We start from the raw sequence: 22,837 nt of genomic DNA, 5'->3' as shown, positions 1-22,837 counted from the left end.
TGAAATCTTACTGATGAAATAGTTTGACAATGCCCATTTAAAACCAGCACAACAGTTCTGTGCAGAGGCAGCAAACATCTAGCGGTCAGACTGGAAGTGTCCCAAGTCCATGTCGACCTTGTAGGCAGATGTCCTTGGGCACTGTGAACTTGATGCTCTTAGCCTTGACAGGTACTACTTGTTTCCATTGTTGGAGTTATGTACCCAAACAAGGGGACAGTTTTCAACTGCATCATACTGTGCAGGCTGGACACTGAATAAGTCCAGGTAACCAGTCTTTGAACACCTTTCAGGAGAAAGCTTCACATAAAATTACCAGATTTTTGCAAAGACATATACAAACTTAGTCATGCCATGCAAGTTCACTGCAAACACTAAGGCAAACGAGTGTACAGGAAGAAAAGGGATAAAAGGTAGGTGAAATTTAAAACTCTTGAGATGGATGAATGTTTCCGCTGTTTGTTTTTTCGGTTTTTGTTTTCAATTTAAAAGTGCACTTTCATTTTGATTATCTTAAAAGAACAGATTTCAGGAGAGTGTTAATAAGAGAGTTGTGCCTAAATTAGAACAGAATATGCATGTTGTGATCAGTACACAGCTCTCCAGTTTCAAAGCAGCTCTGAATAATTGAACACTTTAATCGAAATGGTAACTGACAGCTCACTAGAAAGATATGACCCAGACAGAAACATCCTTTCTTCTGCTCAGGATTAATTGTGGCCCCCTGTTAGCACCAAATGTTATTTATCTGCTATGCAAGTGGAGGCCTACAGTTGTCCAGTGTACACAGTCTGTTTAGACCAACAAAGCTTGTTCCATCAGCAGGAGGAAAGAGAGATCTGCTGCTTTCCAGCTCCCTGTAATATCTAAGAGAACTGGAGAATCTGAAACCTCAGCCTAAGTCACCATTTTAGACACTTCAAATATTAAAGGCTATTCATTTAGGAGCCATCAGATGATGGAGCCTTTGGCTGTAGGCAAATATTAAAGCACACAAATAAATAACCACCAATATTCCATTCATTTTCACTATGATCCCCATAATGAGCCTTCTAAATAACAGGAAATTACTTCAGTTTTTTATTCCAACCTCCCTGTTCTTTTTGACCCACTCCAATAAAAAGTAGCATAGAGTCCAAATACTGGCAAAATATTTAGAATTGGGATTTGGCTTCTGTTTGTCCAGGGCTGTTGTCTAAAACAGTGTCCTTCTTTGTCCCTTTAGGTCTGTGCTCCACTCTGAAGAGAAGCCTGATCCAAGGTCTCCCAATCCTGGGGAACGCCTACCACACATCAAAAACTCAAATTCCTTTGGTCTAAAAGCTGTGCGTGGAAACATAAGAGTGTGTGTGCTGAGGGCCAGCTACTCCCTGTCTCAGAATGGAAATAACCCTTGAGCAACAAGAACAACATGTACTGAAGATTTACTGGCATGTGTGAAAACTCTCAGTTAGAGACTTCTTTTCCTTACAATGACAGTGTCTGCTGTTGCCTTACATTACTCTGGGTATTTTCATCAGATACTTGATAATCATCGGCTTGCAGAGGAGATGCTGATTCTTCCTAACACCATGTCTTTACCTTCTGCTGTGTTGTCTGTTCTTAAAACTATATTCTTGCACCTGCTGGTGCAAGGAATGAGATCCTGTGGTTTTAAATTCCCAGTCGATGTTTTCTGGTAAGTGATAGTTACCAATTAACTCGGGGACCTCCTTTTTCTTTGCCACTCCCCAAAAGAGGGTGAAGATAGAATAAAAAGAAGATTCATGGATTTGTTCGCAGTCAATGCAGGGCTGGTTAGTCAGTCCCCACAAGTCTTGTATTTTTAGCTCCTTCCTTTGGCTGCTTAGTTAACTTCTAATTTGCTGTGTCACAGGAATGACATCAGACAGGAGAATTTTTAGTAGCTGTTGAAATTAAGTGTCTTAACAGAAATAAACCCACAAAGAGAGTTTAGTTTGTGGTGTGCTGGCTGCTCCTTGAGAGGGCAGCCGAGTGAAGCTTCAGTGAAGCTCCAGGGACTGACAACATCATTCATCCCACACAGGATAAATCTAAGGTGCAGCTAAGCTCCTTTGGAGTAAACTAGCTCAAACTGGGAAGTTAAAAGTCACTGCAACTTTCAAGGCCTAAAAGGAAGATACCTGGACAACGTAAATTTACTGGGATCTGGGAGAAAGAGGCTCACAACTGGTTGGTGCAATGTGTATCTGCGAGCAGGAGCAAACAGAAAGTAAAGCTTAGCCATGTTTCCCTAGGAGAACAAACCATAGAGACGGTTTTATGCACAGAAGACTGGCTAAAAACAGATGTCAGCCTGTGAGCAGAGGGAATAGTTCTGCATTTGGATGAGCATGAAATGTACATATCTGTAAATCAATAGGCTTGCATAATGGCCCTGTATTCTCATTAATTTATTTTTCTAATAGACAAAAGCTCCGGATGTTAATTAACTGCTTGTCTTAAAAGGTTAAAAATACTGTGTCTGAGCAGGATCATATATAAAGCAATCCAAGCTTTACTTTTGGTAAAATCTACGACATTTCTTCTCTAACTGATAAACATAAACCATTTCAATTTTATTTTGGTTCTAACAGTGAAGATGATCTTTGTGCTCCCGGTGCTTAAGTTCTGAGCACAGAGGGACAGAAATTTCAGCTAGATGCCCAAGAACTTAACTACATAATTCCCATTACAGTTAATTAAATAAAATGATAATAACTATAATTAAAACCCAGGGATTTATCCTATAAAGTAATTTAAAGGGACTGATGGGTGGAAGGCACTACACCATTTTAATCAAATTACCGCTGACTCACTATGACTGAAGGTTATATAACCAGAAATGTGATTGCAAGCAGATGCAGAATAAATACTGCTCAATATTAAATATGTGCAAAGTATTGAAGAAACAAGTCTCCTCTCAAAACAAAAGAATATTATATAGGGAAGCATATTCTCTCAAGTTTTAATGTACTTACCACACAGCTGAAGTTTGGAATAGTTGCATATTTGTAAGAGTAAGGGTACAGCAGCATCTGTGCGTAAGCATGGAAGGACAAATAGGCTTTTATTTGTTTCCGATGTTTGCGGAGAAAATGAGCAACAGCCTTTACTTCAGGCTCAGACTCAGGAAAGGGACCACAGTAGGTGTCATCACATGGGTGAAATGAAGCACCTTCATCTAGAGATCGAAAGAGAAAGTTGATGGAGAATGGTTACAGAGAGTTTCCCAAGGGTCAGCTTCTGGCTCACCCTGTGTGGGCCCCTGTGCACAAGTGTGAAAAGCAATAAACAAATTCCTTTCTCGTGACTGATGGGCATGAGCCAGTGGTACCTCAGTACAGCAAATCTGCTTGTTCATGTAGTACACATACCAAATTGCCAATTGGCCAGCTACATGCAGTTCTTCCCAGAGGACATATTTTTAACCCAAAGGAAAAAGAGAGCCTGACTTCACTGTATTTTCTTCTCTGGCTTTCCATATGAGTGGCACATTTTATGGTGGCATTCCAGCATTAAAACTATTGAAAGGTCTCAGTGGGTCTATTTGAAATCAGAAAGGTATATCTCTTTCACTAGTCACTGCCAAGACTTTAAGAGCATTTTAATGTACTAGCTATTACAGTAGTGGTTACAATGCTAGGTAGATAACCACAAAAGGCATTAACTTAGAGACTGGTTTAAAACATGAGAATAGTTCCTGACTGCTGCCTAGTTTTACTCTTGCAAATCTTATGGGAAAAAAATGACAGGACAATGAGATGATTGCTCAGTTAGCTAAAATAGAAATAATTTCAGTTTGTACAGGGCTTAATTTTCCTTCAAGTTTGGGGCTGGGTTTCAGTTGTGAGGGTATCTTTCACTATGTCAACCTGCTTATGTGGCAGTAAGCTACAGAAGTGTAGCTTGCCTGTAATATCCCATGAGGTACTGAAAGATGAAACTCAGAAAAGGAGATGTGGCAGTGGCTGCTTTATCATTCAGCAATTCTGGATGTAAGCCACCATCTCATTTACAGCTTAGGGCCTGAGCCTAAAAGGACAATATCTATGTAAATCTACTCCAATCTTTCATCCACTGTGATTTTAAAATGCCATATGTTTTACACTGACCCACAGAATAATAATAGTTTGTTTGTGACATTCCCTGGTGTCATCAGGGACTTACAAAAGCAGTGTTTTATTAGCTTTCCTTTGTATATAAAGTACTGCCATCTTCAAATAAGAAGAGCAGTGTGTGAGAAGGCATAATAATATGAACTACAACAGGTTTATGCAATCAATGTAATGCCAAAAAATTCAAAAGTGGAAGAATTTAATGCTGCAGCTTCATTTGTAATAAGAAAATTGAGGCTACCATTCAATGGCCACAGGTGGGGATTTCAAAAGGTATTAGTGCTTAGATTGCAGTGCATATGGAGGGGTTATATAGAGGGCAGATGGTCTCCTCCCTACAGAACAGATGGCCACCAAGGCGTCTAGATCCCAAGAGCACTCTGCCTTGATATCTTGTCAGTTATGATTGCTAAAGAAGAGCTATTTAACAGACCCTCCGGAGCCTTTGCATTTTTTAATGGATACTTCATCTCCTGTAGCAGGGTTATATACTGATTCATGAAAATGGACGTCACTGTTAATAAACAGCAGAATCCTACAAGCTAATGGTAAAGTGACCCAATGGTAAAATATGACTCAGTTTAATGACTTTCAGTGAAGAAAAAACTCTCTAAACTGTCCAGCCTACTGTTGTGAGCCATTTGCAATCCTAGCTGGTAGTAAAAAGAGAGGTCTTCCATGATGGCCTTGGATAATGTAAGGATATCCTCAATTTTCGTACTGCAAGTTCTTTTAAAGTAACACAAGAAAGAAAAAAACCAATACAGTACATACCAACTTCTGTGAAATTTCTGAGTTACAGTCATGAGAAGAAAATGGAATTGCATAAAATGATACCATGCTGCTTTGTTTTTGTACCTGATTGATAGCATATCGGGGGAGGATAAGTATCCTCCAACATCCATCATGAGATCAAATGTACAAAGGAAGTGTGTGCAGAGACTGATAAAACCAGTGCTTTGGTACAGAAGGAAGACAGGGAGGGTGATTCTCAAACTTCCTTGCAGCCCCTTCTTCTGCCAATATGGGGTAGTGTCCTCAGTGAGTAATGGGGTACACTGGAAATTGGGATGAACTGGAAATTTTAACTCCCACTGCTGCTTTCCTGGGGGCTTTGGATGCAACCCCTTTAACTCAGTTTGCCCCATGACATGATTTAGTTCTAAGTACCTCATTATTGGCTGTAAAGTTGCTATTTATTTCATGAACATTAAACCATTGTGCTAGTTATTGCACATATATATGTATATATATATTGCAAGGAGCATTTCTACTCAGAGATCTTGCTGTCATTATTCACCTGGGCTGTGTACAATTTCTGTGCACTATTTCGAGTGCAGGGCACTGCAAGGTGAAATCTACCACAATCAGTGATATCGCCTTTTCTTAGTCCCTAGAAAATACAGAAGCAACATCATAAAGCTTACATCAAAGTCAAGTCCTACACTAGAAGGGAAGAGGAAAGCAGAAAGGATGCTGTGTCTTTACCAACTAGCGCACTGCTGCTAGCATTCAGCGGCTTTGCTGGGGCTGGATTCTGCCAAAACACACCAGCCTGGAAGCCCCACAGTGAAGTTCAAGCCTGTCTGCAAACTCTAAGTGTGACTGAACTGAATTAAAAGGTTTTTACAAGCATGTGCAGTATTAAATGTTAAACACACCATAATTATACAAGCCTCAAAGTGTGATATGATCCAGATTATTCTCTGCCTCATTTAGTGTCAGATTAATGAGAACATGGGGCGCTGGGTGAGGATCTTCTGAGCACCAGTCAGCTCAGTTCATGAAAGAGCTCTTTATTCTCTGGCAAAATAGAGAATCAGACAGAGTTTGGAGTCTGGTGAGGGAAGCAGAGCATGTGCTTGGTGGGATTATGAGCAACCTTGGAGGAATTTTTATTTTTTTAAACCTGGGGCGGGGACTTGTCTTTCATGTTCGGTGCAGGGGAGAAATGCAGCAAGTGATGTATTGCAACGCGCAACATGTGTGTGTGTGTTGTTATACTTTCACTCAGCCTAGAAAAAATGTTTTTTTCCTGGAAACTAAGCAAACATTTTCAGGACTGAGTAATAAGTGTGCTTTGTACAGCGGTTAGTGAGCACAAGGAGCAAGGAGCAGAGTGATTTGAACCCAAGAAAGATCAATTAGGACTAGAAAGAAAATGTCCTGTGTCAGTAGTATTATTGCACTGATAGGTACCTGCAAAAGGGCTCTGAAGACTTTGTAAGAGAACTGTTCGTTCCAGCTATGCTGGTGGCTATCTTGTGAACAGTAAATGTATTAACCCCAAACACCTGCAGCCCTGACTTACACACGTAAGTAAAAGATGGTAACAGCGATGCAGGACTTTGGTTCATTTTTACATTATTTTTGCAGCATAAAATTGCCTTAAAGATCATGTTAGCAGCCCTGGGACTGTCTTCTGTAGTGGAGGGGTTCTCAGCTAACATAGGCTTTCTGTAATTGCTTCTGTGCCAGTCCTCTCCTAACTGCAAGTAGAGCCGAAAAAACCTGGAAGCATATTTCACAGGTCCATACTATATTGAATGTATGCTTTTGTTCACTCTCACCTCATTTGTAATCTCCCCTGGCAGATTATTCACACTCACTTTTATCCTTACAGTCCTACTTAAAGAATCCAGTCGTTGCAAGCCAGACCGTACAGTGCAAGTAATCAGAGTATTGCGGAAACATCTAGAGACTTCCAGTGGAAGAGGGATGGGCTGAAGGGAGTGCTAGCTTTATGCAAACACTATTTCTGTCTTTACAAGTTTATAATATAAATAAGGAAGGTGGATGAATGCTGGAGGAGAAAACAGCTGCACAGAGAGTTGGACAAAGTTGCTCAAGATGGGAGAGCAGATCAACAGAAGAACCAGGTATGTATATCAACATAGTTCACAACAAACTGCTATTACTTTCTGCTGCACCAGAACTCGTATGTCTGCTTACTCCTGTGTAAGTTGCACTGGCTTGCTGTAAGATTTAATAAAAACCCCTTTCCTATTCAGTGGACCCATTCCAAATCTTCTGCTAGTATTTCATTACTGCTGAATTCTCTATGCAAAATTGAGGTCAATTTTTACGAAAGTACTTACAGAAGAGCTGGGAGTTTTAAATTGGATCTTCATGCATTTAGAAGCACCTTCTTTCTTTAGGAAATCACTAATAATAATGGTCTTAAGATATTCTCAGACATTTCTCTGTGAGGCAAACAAAGCAAGTCTGACATTTCCAAAGCTAAACCCATTTCAGAGAAATGACTAATTAAAATAAAATCAACTTTGAAATGTTTCCTAAAACTGTAAGTCAGTTAAATCCTGAAATATGATGGGCCAGGCTCAATACTGTGCTTCAAGTTATTTACATGATTGCAGAAATACAGAACAGCTGTATGTCTGGTTTTATACATTTGTCACACTCACCATGAAAACCTTTTACTTGTGATGAGAGGTGTTTTTCAAAAGTTCAGGACATTTATTTTTCTAGAAGCTGGAAGGAAGATTTGAGTCCTGGCTTGTGGTTTTATGGGAAACTACCTCCAACTTTAACTATGGAAAAGAGAACACTTCATGACAGATGTGACCTAACCTACTTACTCTGTTGGATAATTAAATACAGGGTAATCTGAACTGGTGGACCAAAGTATCTCCAGACTTACCACACCATTTCACTTTCCAGTTGCGATTAGCATCAACACCATGACACCGAAACCTGGTGTTCTTTGATCTTGTTTTTCTCCAAAATCGATCCTAACGTAAGGTATAAAATAGTTAAATAGCAATATCACTATCTTTTGGCAAGAATCTATTTGTACACACAACAAACCAACCCTGCTAAACATATTCAGTACTGTATTTTAACTGGAGTAATTTACTTCCATTTTGTGTGCCACAAGGTGATAGACCAGATTATACAGAAAGTCCCCTCTGAATGATGCAACAACCATTCCATCTTTCCAGAAAAATTTTTTCAGTAATACTACTGATACTACTCACATTTGTCCAGCTAAAATGATATCCATCCACATTAAACACAGGCATGATGTAGAAATACAGCTGAGTTAGCATCTTTCTCATGGCAGGATCAGTCTGGTATGTCTGAAGAGCCTAAAGCAAAAAAGCCAAAGAAAGTAGTTTCTATAATAGAAATAATTTCCCGATTAAATGCTGTGACAGGCTAAGACAGTCATGTGGCCTTTGGCAGTAGAGAGACCTGAACTCTCTATGGCACCACTGACATCCTTAGAGCTGTACTTGAAAGGCTGATATCTTCCTGCAAATGTGGTTAAAGGCAGAATGTGAACATGTGAAAAAGGTGTTTAAAAGACCCTATTCTCTCTGCTTCTCTTTTCTATCAATAGCCAAGAAAATACAACTGACATTAAAGAGAAGCAAATACATGCAAAGTGTTTCTTGACATAGGAGCTGAAAGTCAATGGATAGATTCCTAGTTGAGGAAATGACTTTAGCTCCTGTAAGACAATGGACTGCTATTGTTTCTACCAGGTGGTGATTTGGTGAGGTCAGAGCAAGTCTTGAAGTGTTTAAGGCTCACATTACGCAAGCTTTTTTTGTATTCAAAGTAATTTACTATATGCACAATCATCAATACAGGCAACTTTTTCCTTTATAAGTTAGAATACCCTCTACTTTTGGAGAACCTCAAGTATAAAGATTAGTAGAGGAAGTCTAGGTAGGGAAAGTATTTTCTTTTACATTCTATATCTTAGAAAAACACAGCAAACCAGAGGCTTCTCAGCAATTCTGTTTGTTAGTATCAATCAGAGATGCTCTTTTACCAGTTTCAGGAAGCTTGGACACCACATGCTGTAGAAAAAACTGTCCTTCGTCATAACTGGGCATCAAATCTGCAACCTTCAAAGTTTAAGTCTTGATTCTGTACGAGGAGGAATCAAGTGCTTCACCTGGCAGGCAGAGAATATATCACACTGACACTGGGTTCAGAGGGATGCCTTAGGCTGGCTCCTCTCCTCCTATTGCTGTGATTACAGCTTCTGCTCTGTAGTGTTTCTGGCCCTTCAGATCCAAGAAGTAACATATGTTTGAGAGGACAAAGGGAAATGTTTGCTCTGAAATAAACTAAGCTAAAAGCTTTTCAATTGAGAAATGCCAGGGATCAGTGTGAAGTACAGGAATTCGATACTTCTGGGCTCTTAAGCATGCAGCTGTTTGAATTACTAAAGCTGCCACAGGGGCTCACAAATCCTTTTTGTAGAATACCGGTAAGAAACACCCATACAATTGGACATGTCTGGGGCTGAAATTTACTCATGGAGGAGTCTGAACACTTTTTCTTTACTGAGGGCCTAGTGAGACTTCTAAATACTTTTTCTAAGCTGTTCATTAACTACCTCTGTCATGCAATGCTTTCCCCTCACGCATCCTCAGCTTCCCTCCCAGCAGTGCTCTGCACATACAGGTCCTTCATCAGATCCAAAGCATCATGTCATCCCTGTGCAAAGCCACTGAGCTGCCCAGTGCTGCTACTCCACGCTGAGCTCCTCTTCTGTTTCAGCCAGGCAAGAGGAGGGGAAGGTGAGCAATAGAGTGCAAAGGGGGAACAGCACAGAATGAAATGAGGCTGGGGCAGAAGCTGGGACAGCACAGAGTGGAGCACCGAAAGGCGGGATGAGATGCTGAAACAGGGTAGGATTATCACAGGGGAGAAGAGGATGACAGTGGAGTTTTGAGGGGAAGCTTGGTGAAGCCATGAGCTGCCTGGGAGAAAGTCACTGGCCGATGCAGAAGTCCCAGGTCTCCTGGCCCACGTGCCAGAAATTCCCCAAGGATTCTTAGCTGGAATGGTATTGCATTTAAATTTGATTTACTTGTATTAGGAGGCCACATCAAGGCTACAAATATATTTGGATAAAAGTGTTGGTATTCAGGGAACTGCAGCTATAGTAAAAAGTAATTTTGTCAAAACAGAAAGGAATGGTTACTCAAAAATAATGATTGTGACAACAAGGGCTCTGTTTCATTGATGTTCCATGTGCAGAAAACACATACTTGAAGTAAGTAAGGCTACTCTGTGCATTAAGATAGCCCTGCACTTAAATCTGCACAGGATTAAGAGCCTATATGGTAAGTATGGATGTTAAATCTGTAAAACTGTTCTTACAGTGGAAACAAAACAAAAAGTCATCCTCCAAAATATGAGTCAAGGAAAAATAACATTTTTATTATGCTTATTTCAGGGAGGAGTAATTTGGCTGGGGAAGAAATAATGCACCACACACCACTTCATTGAGTTTTTAATGCTTTTCTCTTTTTAGACAGTTTCAACAAATTAAGCTCAGGCTGTGTCTCCATAGTGGGTATTTCCATATCAGTGATAATGAAACTGGCCTATTTGATTTTATCTGTATTTATGTATGCCATTCTATTGCTGTCAGTTACATCTGTAATTATGCATTTTGTTACCCCGTAGTGTTATATTCTGTATATATATTTTATTTTGTATATATATTTTATCTGTATATATATTTTATACTGCAATGCTGTAAGATTAAATTCTTTAAAACACTTTAAAAATTATCTCCTTAAAATAATTACAGATAAGTAACTAAAGTAATACCCTTCTTAAAAATTGCATGGATGAGCTTTGCAAATTTTTCAGAACCTTTCAGAATTTGCAAAAAGTGATGTAATGAAAATATTTGAATTAAGATTTTTTAATGTTCAATATGTTTTAAATCCTACGAAGAATATATTTTTCTTTCTAGGTAAAAGCACCACCATTTAAAAACAGAAATAAAACATACACTGAAAAATGCCAAGTACCCTTTCATTTTTTAAAGCTACTCTCTGTTATTTTAATATCTGCTGTCATTGACAAAATAGTAAGAGAGACTTTAGAAAGCATTGTAGTCCCCAGTAATACTCTTCAAAATTTTAAGTTGACTTAGAGCCAAATATAGAATCATGGAATCATAGAAGGGTTTAAGTTGGAAGGGACCTTAAAGATCATCTAGTTCCAACCCCTCTGCCACAGGCAGGGACACCCTCCACTAGACCCAGTTGCTCTATCATTCAGTTCTGTTCTTTAAAGCATCTATGTTTTTTCTTAATAATTTGGTTACTCTTTTAAAGTAGCATTTCATTAAAATGTAATGGACCTGGTGTGATCTTCTTCTTGAAGGAAAGCCAGAGTGCAGATGGTATAACCTGGCATAAGTGAGATCATATTCACTCTTTCTGCTGAAAATATTCTGCCCTTCCTACTGTTTTTTATCTGATGCTTTTATTTGATATATGTAATCAGAAAACACAGACTGCATAATCATACCTCCCTTAACAGGGAGGTCTTTGGCAATGTGCCTTACAGTTACTAAGGTGTGTCCTTGCTGGAGCAAAGCCCACAACTTGCCTTTTGTGACGTGACTCTCAAATCCTCCGAAAAATGATCATGCAAACCACCCACCCCCGCAGTGCTGAAACATTTTCTCTTCACTATGACACAAGCAAGATGAATATAAACTATTAGTGAATTAACTGCCATGTTGTTTGCACAGAGCTCTCAGAATACAAAGTAATGTGACTTTATATGGCTTGATTCTGCTTCCTCGTCACGCAATCAATAGCAGCTTCACTGCTGAATTTGCAGAGAGCTAGACTAGCCCAATAAATGCTGAATAGTGTTATTAGTGAATGAACAGATGATACAGGAACCCTGCCAACACCATGCAAGCAATCTGCCTGGGGGATGGGGGAAAGAACCAATGATTAATAGGAGGGGGCTCGATGATCTGGATCAGCAGAGTGATGGTTGTTGATAGCACTACACCAGCTTAGGCTGGCTGAGGATCTGGTCCATAGGAAATTTAATTTGGGGGATGAAGTGAACTAAAGAGCTATATTGTACACTGACAAGGCAATAAAAGGCAAGAGTTTAAAACGGATTTAGGATGCAGTTGGGCTTTTTATAAAATAAGGGGATTGACTGAGAAGGACAAAGCAAGGAGACAGAGTTGAGAGAAACTGGAATTGAAGTTGAGCTTAAGAAGGATTTGCTGTCCCTCAATTAATTATTATTAAGTTAAAGGTAACAATCAGCTTTTGCTGCTTCTGGTTTAGAATTAAGCAATCACACTGAGTTAAGCAGTTACCATTATAGCACAGGGAATTGACTGCACTGCTGTTCTATCAGAAATCGCATAAAGGTGCTTCCAACAAAACAGGATTAACTCTTCCATGCCATTATCAAGATATCAGTTAAAACATACTTTCTGACAGTAACATACAATATTTTACTATTGTCTGTACATCTTACACTTTAGCAGGGTGGCACTATGATCTGCCATTCAGGCCTTCATTGCTACTTTATCAGTTTGGCAAGCTAGTGGTTAGCTCTGTCGCTGTACTTGGAAGAAGTACATCTTTTTATCACCATTTTCCCTTTTACTGCTAGTGTCCTGCTTTGGCATTCGAACCACAACCCGAATGGTAAGCCCATTATTAAGGCTAAGATACAACTGTGTGTCTAGAAACAAATGGCTTAAAATAAAGGGTCAAATTTTCACAGCTGAAGCTTGAACTGTATATGGTTTATTTATTATTATTTTTTAACACCAAGCAAAATCTTCCTTCCTCTTTGGGATCATTTCCCACAGGAGGAATCCAGAAACAGCAACTGAGAAAAATGAGTGTGCTGCAACTACTCTGCAGCATTCAGAGGAGAGCTCATAAAAAGATTCCAAAAAGAAGGACTTGTAGGATCCCAAAGGCTTGCTTATGCTACCTCTAAAGGATGCGTAAGGAGAAGATGCTGCAGCAGAGAAGAGGTGGGGAGACAATGGCACGATTGACATGTTAGAGAAGCAAACAGCAGTTCCAGCAAGCTTGGGCAAGGCCTGGACCACCAAAGCAAATGCAGGATCTTGTGGGGAAGAAGCTGTATAGTTACACAAATCTTAGTGGAAAAAGGAGACAGAACTTCTTGGTTCTACTCTGAGAGGTAGTACATTAAAAAAATGCCTCATGGTTCCCAAATAAGTCAAGGACTGCCTAGCATGGAAAGCGAAGGCCGGCGTTATTCTGAAGCACTGTGAGTGCTCTGAATGGGGCAACACAAACTCCTCTACTAGTAATTGTACGACAATAGTGGCCACCTACTTTGTGGAGACTCACCAAGAGTATACCTCTGAAAAATGTAATTCTTCAATTTTATGTCCTAGTTATGTTGGTTCAAGGTAGTACATATTGAGGGCAACCCAACAGAACTCTCTTGAATACACTGTTTAATTAAGTCGTTGAGGCACAGTTAAATAATTAAAATGAAAATTACTGCTTGGAATTCAGTTTCTGGAACAACTATATGGTCCAACACACAGAATTTTCTTTCATAGTTCTTTCTCATGCTCCATAGTATTTCTGAATATCAGTAGTTTTACTGAGGCCCTAACTACTCAAGATCATCACACAGGAGTTGACTGCTAAAATATAAAGCTGAATTTCTTCCGTAGGGCAAGCAATACTTTGGAACAACAATGAGAATTCTCTTCATGCCTTGAAGAAGAACATACTCAGCAGCTTAAAAGCCTTCACAGGGTAGAATTTGAATGTCCTAGTGGTTAATACTTAACATAGGAGATTGCACTAACAAGTGTCATTGAAGAATTCCTACTACAGGCACAACACAGCTGCAGGGTTACCTTTATTTTATCACGATGTATTCACATTGTGAAAAACGAATAGCTACAAACAAAATGAAAGTATTTTTTATCTTCTTAAGATCATGGGTAGGCAAGAGGATGCATCTGAGTAGTTGAAAGTGCACAAGAGAAATAATGCAGTACTTACTTCCTTTTGGAAAACTGGAAACCATTTTAACAGTTGGGTTTTTTTCTTTTGCCATTGCAAAGATGTCACAGCAAAGGAAAGCACCCTCTCTAAACTGTCTTGTGTTGAATAGAATCTGGGGAAATCCATCATGTATCAAAAGAGAAAGAAATCCTCCACAGTATAAAAATGGTTTGCCACAGCTGCTTTTAAAACAATGCATCACATGCCTCGTTGTGGTAATACCATGGTACTGCACTCCATCTTTTTGGCATTGGCTTAGATTTTATCCATTAAAAAAAAAAAAAAGAATCACAGCTGAGGGCCCAGTCTCGGAAACTCTTGTTGGAAGTGTTCACTGCTACTTTATTTTCCTTCCGCTCAAAAGTGGCGCACATTAGTAACCTCTGCTTTCAGTAGCAAGGATGTGCTGGAGAGATGCAGATACTTAGAGAGAAGTGGGGTATAAAATGGCTGCAGGAATAGCTGAACTCATTCAGAACTGAGCCAAATGTGGAGCGGCAGGGGGAAAGTTGAGTAGAAGCAGAAGCAACATACAGGACATACATATAGGTGTAATTACTGTACAGAAACTTCAAATGGCTGGAACAGCATTTGGAGCATTAAAAAAAATCATGAGGATAAAACAGATTTTGCATTTGTACCAGTGCCTCTTGCTGTTGAAAAGCTGATGAATTAAGTACTGAGTGAAGAGGCTGGAGGAGGTGATCTCTCTGATGGAGACAAAACAAATAGTTTTTCAGGCAGAAGCTCCTGACAGAGAAGAATGAGTTAGCTAAAGATAAGGAAGGGTGAGTGTTTCAAATATAGATGAAACAGATGGATTTTTCCTCCAGAGAATGGATATATAGGGAGCACTCAGAGAAGTCAATTTTTTTCTGAGGTCAGGCAGCTAAAAAGACAGCTGGGGAGACAAGAGCTTGGCAAACAATAAAAATTAAGCTCCAATGATTGTACTGCATTTATGAAAGAGCCGCAGAGCATTTGTGGAGAGATCTGTCACCAGGTGACTGTCTCTCAAGGTGAAAAAAGCCCAGTTTTTACAGCGCTATCATTGCTGGCAGCTGTGAAAGAGGCTGCAGGGGGGCAAGATATATCCCTTATAAGCTTCTGGCCTTCCTAAAACAAGGGTGAACTAAGAACTGATGAACAGGAGGGAAACCCAGATAGGAAGATTTCAAAGAGCAAGAAGATGCAATGGTTTAAAGACCAACAAAAAATTTCAAGTCAAATCAAGATCAGCTGAAGAGCTCTATCTGAAGGGAATGGACCTCAGAAATAAGAAATGCATCCAACTAAACAGTGAAAGGAAAAAGCTATGGGTACAAAGTGTGTATTTTGGCCTTGCATGCCTCTGATTCACTTTGGAATTTCAAATTATTTCAAAAGCTCTTCAGGTTTCTGAGAGCCACCACTTAAAGATATGGTAAGAACAGTGGTGTATTTGTCATCAGGATAGGAGTGGCATAAATGTATGGCTTACAGGGAGAGGCAGTTATGTCCTTGCCTCTTTCCTCTATGGTTCAAAACTTCTGCTTGGAAAATACCCAAAAATGGAGACAGAAAGCCTAACATGGGGGTGAACTAAATACATTGCCTCAAAGAATAACTAAATACAGCTGTAATGAGCATCTTTTAATATTAGTCTGAAATCCTGGATTGTGGGAACATGACATTTCAGCTGTACTTCTTCAAAAGACTTAAATCTGTTGACAAGTGATAGGTCAAGCATATAATCTTTAACAAACATTACTGTGTTGCTTCACATAACCATCATACACACCCCCAAAATCAGACTACTTCTGAAGTGGGTGAAAAACAGGTGTCTGAATTTCATAATCAGCCAGTATTTTGAGGCTCTGGTAGGGGACATAAATTTTCTGACTCCTAAAAGGTTACCAGTTTTGACGGACCTCAGCAAGACCCAGAAATGATCCAGAATGTGAAGCTGTTTTCCTGACAGTGTGGACTTCAGCACTGGAATGAATGACTGAGTGCTGCTCTGACTGTTGATGCAGCATATTGCAGATGTTTTGTCCATCAGGACATGGTCTGTGGAATTTTGCAGAATGAGTATAAATGCTACACTGGCTTTCAGCACATCTTAAAGTAGGAATACTTATAGCTTTATGGCCTTCTGACCACACGGCCTGCATAGTGCAGAAGAAGAGCCAACCCTTGTTAACACTGACACTGTCTGGGTCTGCTCCTTGGACCTGTATATGATCATACTGTTGTCTTTATTCAGTTCTGTAGATGTTTATGTATGTTCTCTTATTTTAGGTATCCTGCCTTTACAGTCAAGCACTTCATAAACATTCCTGAGGAAGAATCTCAGGTCTCGAACCCTGCAAAATTCCTGGTGAAGACTGGTCTCTGGGGCCTGGTCCACAAGCCTGATGGCTGGCCAATTGGCATTATGCATCCCATATGCATCCCACAAGGTGACTCATAAATCAGTCTCAAGCTGAGACTAGTGGGGGCAGGTGTTGCCATTTTGCATCTTGGACAGTCTGTGTGTCTCTCTTAACTCATTATTATGGATTGAAAAGATGAGATTCAAGCCTGGTTTTGGCAGCAATCAATACCAACGTCAGCATTCAAAATAAAAAAAATTAAAAATCTGCCTTCAACCTTTAAATTCTTTGTGTGGAGTTACCTGTCTGCTCCCTCAGTGCGTGAGAAAGCACAAACACATCATCTTGAATAATTTGGAAACTCATATAACTGCAGAAAGCTCAGAAGTAGTTTTGAACATTGTTCCAGCAAAGACCTTAGATATTGTTAGGTTCTGTCCCAGAAGAAGCAGAAGGTAGCACTGTTTATCCAGGAGAAAAATCCCCAACAGTCTCACATCAAAGAAAAGTAGCTTTTCTACGTGCAATGCAATGTTAAGCTGACTCACATTCAAAGAATTATAATATTATTTTGAGGAAAGTCTTCAAGATTTAAATATTTGAAAAATATAAGAGCCTAGGTAGTCTATGGAAGAGCATGCCTCAGTTTACACTTGAGATGCAAGATATACTGAAGTCGGTCAAGATACACTAGTTTTCCTTTTTTCCTAAAAAGGCCCACTTTTGAGGACGCGAGAATAAAGTGATGGTGGAGGTTACTGCATTTCCAAAGTGTGAGGCTATTTGCACCTTAATCTGAGGCTCTGATGAGGTTATTCCCTTAGGCAAATACACTTAATCTTAGTGGATGTTTCCCTTATAGTTGCCACTGGATTCTTAGAACATTATGTCAAGAAGTAGTACAATCAGTGCTTGCTTCTTGGAGGTTTTTAATGACATTTCTTGAATTTTCTAATCTTGAAATACAAACTCCTGTATCAGAAACAAAGAATACTGCATCTTTAAGTCACATCCCTTGTATGTTTTCTGAAAATATATGAATGACATTTCAAGCTTATACATCATTGACATGGATCAAATGGCAGCATTTATTAGAGGGAAGAAAGTCAAACCAGCTGTAATGGGAATCCTCATCTGCTTCCACTAAAACTGAAACCGAATCTAGTTTTGATGTTAATTTGAATAGCTGCCTGTGAACCATATTTCAGATTTTTAAAACAATGGTAAAATCCTAAATTTGAGGTCTGGATAATTTGATATCTGAATTCTGCTTCTCCTCTCACAACCACACATCCAGTGAAGAGGAGTTAATGTCCTTATTTGACACATAAGTCTATAGGGTTTACTTCTTTGTTTCTATGATGGCTATTTAATTTGGAAAAAAAACCATGTCTGATGATACACAAATTTTGTTTCTAAAGTCTCCTGCTTTCTACAAAGTAGTAACACATAATATAGTCCCTTTCTTTCCAGTTTGTAGTATTTACTAACACATTTTAATGTATGATTTTAACATTTTTTCCTTCCCCCCTCCCCAAAATCTTTTGCTGTGGACACAAATTCTGGATTACATTAGATTAATTTATCTTTGCAGGTTGCCTTCAAAGTAAGTCCACATGTAATCTGTTCCATTCCTTTTTACAGTTCCTCTTGCTTCCCTACTCTAACTACTCCAGGTCTCTTAATATTTCCCTGTCAGGGCCTTTATTGCGCCCTTTTCCAGCTGAGTCATCATTGAAGTTGAATGGGACTCTACTGTGACATAACTGGTATTCTACTACAATACACACATGGACACTTCTCTGTGGCTCATTAGCTGGTGCCTAAAGATCTGATCCTGTGCATGCAGGGCACCCCCTTTCTTGACTTGAAATTCAATGACCATGAGGTACGGTTTGTCAGAGGCCACCAGTATTGCTAATCCTGGTACAACATCTGATTAGCTGAGAGACTAGAGGCATTCGGGGCACCTTCTGCAGAAACAAACAGTGATGTTATTAACACCAGACCTGTGGAACACAGAGCCAAAGCTGGAGCTAATGCTGGAGTAGATTAGACTAAAAAAACACACAGAAAAGCAAACAAAAAAATCAACCCCCCAAACCAAACAATAGTCCTTGCTTTCCTTTTGTTTGTTTCAAAATGCAAGTAGGCTGGTTTGGTACTTTAAATTATATTATTACACAATGCAAAACTCTTTCCTGTGCATTCTCTTTCTCTTTTTAATCTTTAACTTCTATATCTTTTTCCCTTTTTCTCTAGTTCATCTGTTCTTTTTCTCTAACTATTGTGTTTGCCTGCATACAGAACAAGCCTGCATAGCAGGCAGTCTCTTGCCTTCCCACAATCTAACCTCACATCCTCACTTCCCAGGTCTGCTGTACCTTAGTTAGCTTTGTATTTCTAGATAGATTGGAGCTGGGTCCTGCCCAGCTGAACAATTCCAGATGCTTTGTAGAAAGTGGGAAGTTGCTGCCCATACCCTGGTAAGCCATACTAGCAGCCAGCTGCTCACTGGCACCTCCACCCTGCTGGAGATGCTGTCTCCCACTGCTTACAGCAAATTCACTGGCACTCAGAAGCTTCCATTTCCAGAAGTGCAAGCAAGACCCTGAAGGTTCCCAAGCTCAATGGGAATATCTGGTCAAGTTTATAGCACACAGTCTTGAGCCTGAATATTAAGTGACATTCATACATAGAGGTTGTTTTCTAAGCTAAATAAGTTGAAAAGCCTCGTTGTACATAGGAGTATGGATACTTCAAGAAAAACAAGTGACAGAAATCACAGGGTGAAGTGAAAGCTCAATAAAATATTTCAGGCTGCCTGCACGGTGAAGGGACGCATGTATGCTGTTCCTGCTAGAAAAGAATCTAACATCACATAAATCCAACATTTCCTTTTGCTTGCCTTAAATCAAAAGGCTTGTGGTGCTATTCCTTAGAGTCAACAAACATGCCAGGAAAAATCTGTTTCCAAGCTGACTGCTCTTTCTCAGAACTGCCCATAAGTGCTAGGGGGGATGGAAAGTGGGCTGCTGGGCTGCAGAGGTGCTTAAGGGAGGAGTTTGCCAGCCAAAGAGAATTGTGGAGTTGGAAGCATGGAGGGCCTTCAGCTTTCAGTTTTTCCAGAGTTCTTACTGAAAATGTCTAATTCATTTAATGAGAAAAGCAATATCCTAAACCAAACAATCTAATAATCTTGTCTCTCCTCCTCTCCCAGTCTTTTTTAATACAGTGATGGAGACTGTGAGCATAATGTGTTCTTATCCTAATGCTTTTTGCTTTAATGCTGGATTGATATATTGCTCTAAGGAAAGAAGAAAATATATGTCATTTGTGAATAAAGGCAATGCATAACCGAGATGGGCAGACAAAGGTGGTACATTCTTGTAGTCTCAAGGCACTCTGCAGAAACTCTCTTTCATCTAGGAAAATGCTTCTACATAGTTAGCAAAGCAGTCTTACTAGCAAGCTACTCTTCAAGGATCTCAAATAACAACCAGAAGGTTTTTATATACACATAGACAGCCTATATTCTGCCATAAGGTCTACAGAGAAACCTTACGATTTTTACCTTCCTGCCACATTGTAGTGCTTTATGGGAAAACCTCAGTAAGGAATATGTGTTTGAGCAATAAGGCTTTCCCACCAGTGCCTGTCTGTGCCAAACATCTTCCTTCGTTTACTACAGCCTGTTCTCCTGGATAGGATAGCTGCTCAGAAGCTTCTCTTCTTCCCCAGGCTGGGAAGAAGACCACCTGGTTGAACGGAGAGCTTTGGCCGGAACTCAGGAAAAAAGAGAGTTTATGACCTTTGGAAGAAGGGGCAGGCAACTCACTAGGACCACAAGGATGTCATGAGGTTACACAGGGAGAAAATTAGAGGGGCCAAAGCTCAATTAGAAATTAATCTGTCTACTGCTATTAAAGACCATAAAAATTGTTTCATAAATACATTAGCAACAAAAGGAGGACTAAGGAGAATCTCCATCCTTTATTGAATTCAGGGAGGAAAGTAGTGACAAAGGATGAGGAAAAGGCTGAGGTAACTAATGCCTTCTTTGTCTCTGCCTTTAATAGTAAGACCAGTTGTTTTCAGGGTACCCAGCTCCCTGAGCTGGAAGACAGGGACAGGGAGCTGATTGAGGACCCCATAGTCCAAGGGGAATTGGCCAGTGACCCACTACATCAGTCAGACACACATAAGTCTATGGGGCTGGATGGAATCCACCCAAGAGTACTGAGGGATCTGTCAGAAGTGCTCACTGAGCTCCTTTCAATCATTTATCAGCAGTCCTGGCTAACTGGGGAGCTCCCAGTTGACTAGAGGATAGCAGGATCTGGGGCACTAAAGGCCTGTCAGTCTGACCTTGGTGCTGGGGAAGGTGAATGCTGATCACCTTGAGTGCCACAACGTGGCACATAAAACAACACCTGTTTATCAGGCCCAGCCAGTATGCATTTATGAAAGGCAGGTTCTCCTTAACTAACCTGATCTCCTATGACAAGGTGACCTGCTTAGTGGATGAGGGAAAGGCTGTGGATGTTGCCTACCTAGACTTCAGTGAAGCCTTTGACATCATTTCCCACAGCATTCTCCTGGAGAAACTGACTGCTCATGGCCTGGATGGGTGCCCTTTTCGCTGGGTAAAAACTGGCTGGATGGCCAAGCCCAAAGTGGTGGTGAATGGAATTAAACCCAGTTGGCAGCCAGTAAGTGGTGTTCCCCAGGGCTCACTACTGGGGCCAGTTCTGTTTTATATCTTCACTGATGATCCGGACGAGGGCATCAAGTGCACCCTCAGTAAGTTTGCAATTCCCAATTTGGCTGGGGGTGTTGATCTGCTGGAGGAAAGCTCTGCAGAGTGATCTGCACAGGCTGAATCAATGGGCTGAGGCCAATTGTACGAAGTTCAACAAGGCTCAGTGCCAGGTCCTGCACTTGGGCCACAACAACCCCACACAATGCTATAAGCTTGGGGAAGAGTGGCTGGAAATCTGCCCAGTGGAAAAGGACCTGGGAGTGCTGATTGATGGCTGCTGAATATAAGCCAGCTTGTGCCCAGGTAGCCAGGAAGGCCAACAGCACCCTGGCCTGTATCAGCAACAGTGTGGCCAGCAGGGCCAGGGAAGTGATTGCCGCCCTGTACTTGGTACTGGTGAGGCTGCACCTCAAATACTGTGTTCAGTTCTGGGCCCCTCACTACAGGATTAGTATTGAGGTGCTGGAGCAGGTCCAAAGAAAGACAATGAAGCTGGAGAAGGGCCTAGGGAGCAAGTCCTGTGAGGAATAGCTGAGGGATCTGTGATTGTTTATCCTGAAGAAAAGGAGGATCAGGGGAGACCTTATCACTCTCTACAATCTACATGAACGGAGGTTGTAGCAAGGAGGATATTGGTCTCTTTACCCAAGCAACAAGTGATAGGATAAGAGGAACCAGCCTCAAGTTGCACCAGGTAAAGACTAGATTGGATGTTAGGAAAAGATTTTTCACCAAAATGGTTGTCAAGCATTGGAACAGGCTGCCCAGGGAAGTGGTTGAGTCACCATCCCTGGAGGTATTTAAAAGACGTGCAGATGTGGCACTTAGAGACGTGGTTTAAAGGTGGACTTGGCAGTGCTAGGTTAACAGTTGGACTCGATGACCTTAAAGGTCTTTTCCAACCTTAACAATTTTATCATTCTTTTGTATGATTCTATGATTTTAGCTTCTTATTCCTATGGAATTACAGAAAAGAGAACTGTCTTTCTTGATCTAAGTCCTTAAAGCAAAGATGTTGCTGAACTGATCTGAAGCAGTACACAGTGGCACTGATTTACCTGGATCATTACCAGAATTACAATCTCACATTTTTAGGTCTTGGAATAAAATCCTACTTCATACGTCTGCCAATATGTGTCTGGCATATTTCTGTCCTGTGCCTAGCTGTGTCTGGCAGTTGCTATCAGCTTCATTTATCAAGCACTTAAGTGTTCTACAAGTAAAAAAAAAATTTAAAAAAAAAAAAAGGTGATATAATAGCTATTTATTTTTCTTATCAATAATATGTTAGATCAGTTATAGCAAAAATGGAAGTTTATTGAACTGAAGGAACTGCATGACTGTAAATCATTAAACACTTACTTCTTTCACAAACCACTGGCAAAAGGCAGGGCCAATCCACTCTCTTGCATGAATCCCACAGTCTATCCAGACAGCTTTCTTGTAGGGCCGTGATCTTTTACCTAACTTCAAGTGTGAATATTCATAGAAATATCAATAGATCTCACATCATTAGTGAAACACAAGAATAAGAAAATCACAGAATATTAGAAACACTAAACCATTTTGAATTTCCTCATATAAAGGAACACAAATATATTGTTTTCAAAGGTATGGCCACGATCATGATAGGCACGTATGCCAACATAATGAAGATGCTCTACGGAAAAAAAAAAAAACCAGTAAAAGTGAGATCTGTCGTTTTCTTTTTTATGAGAAATGATATCCTTAAGTATCACATAGAGCATGGTGAGGAAAAACAATGCTACAGAAATA

General features: G+C 40.1%; 1 protein-coding gene across 1 annotated transcript in view; it reads right to left on the bottom strand.

Moving 5' to 3' along the window:
- CPA6 (carboxypeptidase A6) overlaps positions 1 to 22,837 on the bottom strand; it is a 93,178-nt gene that overhangs the window by 5,135 nt on the left and 65,206 nt on the right. Inside the window, exons 7-10 of the mRNA XM_030511078.1 lie at positions 22,424 to 22,528; positions 8,117 to 8,227; positions 7,780 to 7,870; positions 2,982 to 3,184 (exon numbers count right to left, since the gene is read on the bottom strand). Of these exons, the coding sequence (XP_030366938.1) occupies positions 2,982 to 3,184; positions 7,780 to 7,870; positions 8,117 to 8,227; positions 22,424 to 22,528 (510 nt within the window). The remainder of the gene's footprint in view (positions 1 to 2,981; positions 3,185 to 7,779; positions 7,871 to 8,116; positions 8,228 to 22,423; positions 22,529 to 22,837) is intronic.

This window comes from Strigops habroptila, chromosome 1 (genome assembly GCF_004027225.2).
Source record: "Strigops habroptila isolate Jane chromosome 1, bStrHab1.2.pri, whole genome shotgun sequence".
NCBI classification, from domain to species: domain Eukaryota; kingdom Metazoa; phylum Chordata; class Aves; order Psittaciformes; family Psittacidae; genus Strigops; species Strigops habroptila.
Note: the sequence above shows the minus strand (reverse complement) of the source record. Positions and strands in the feature narration are given on the sequence as shown.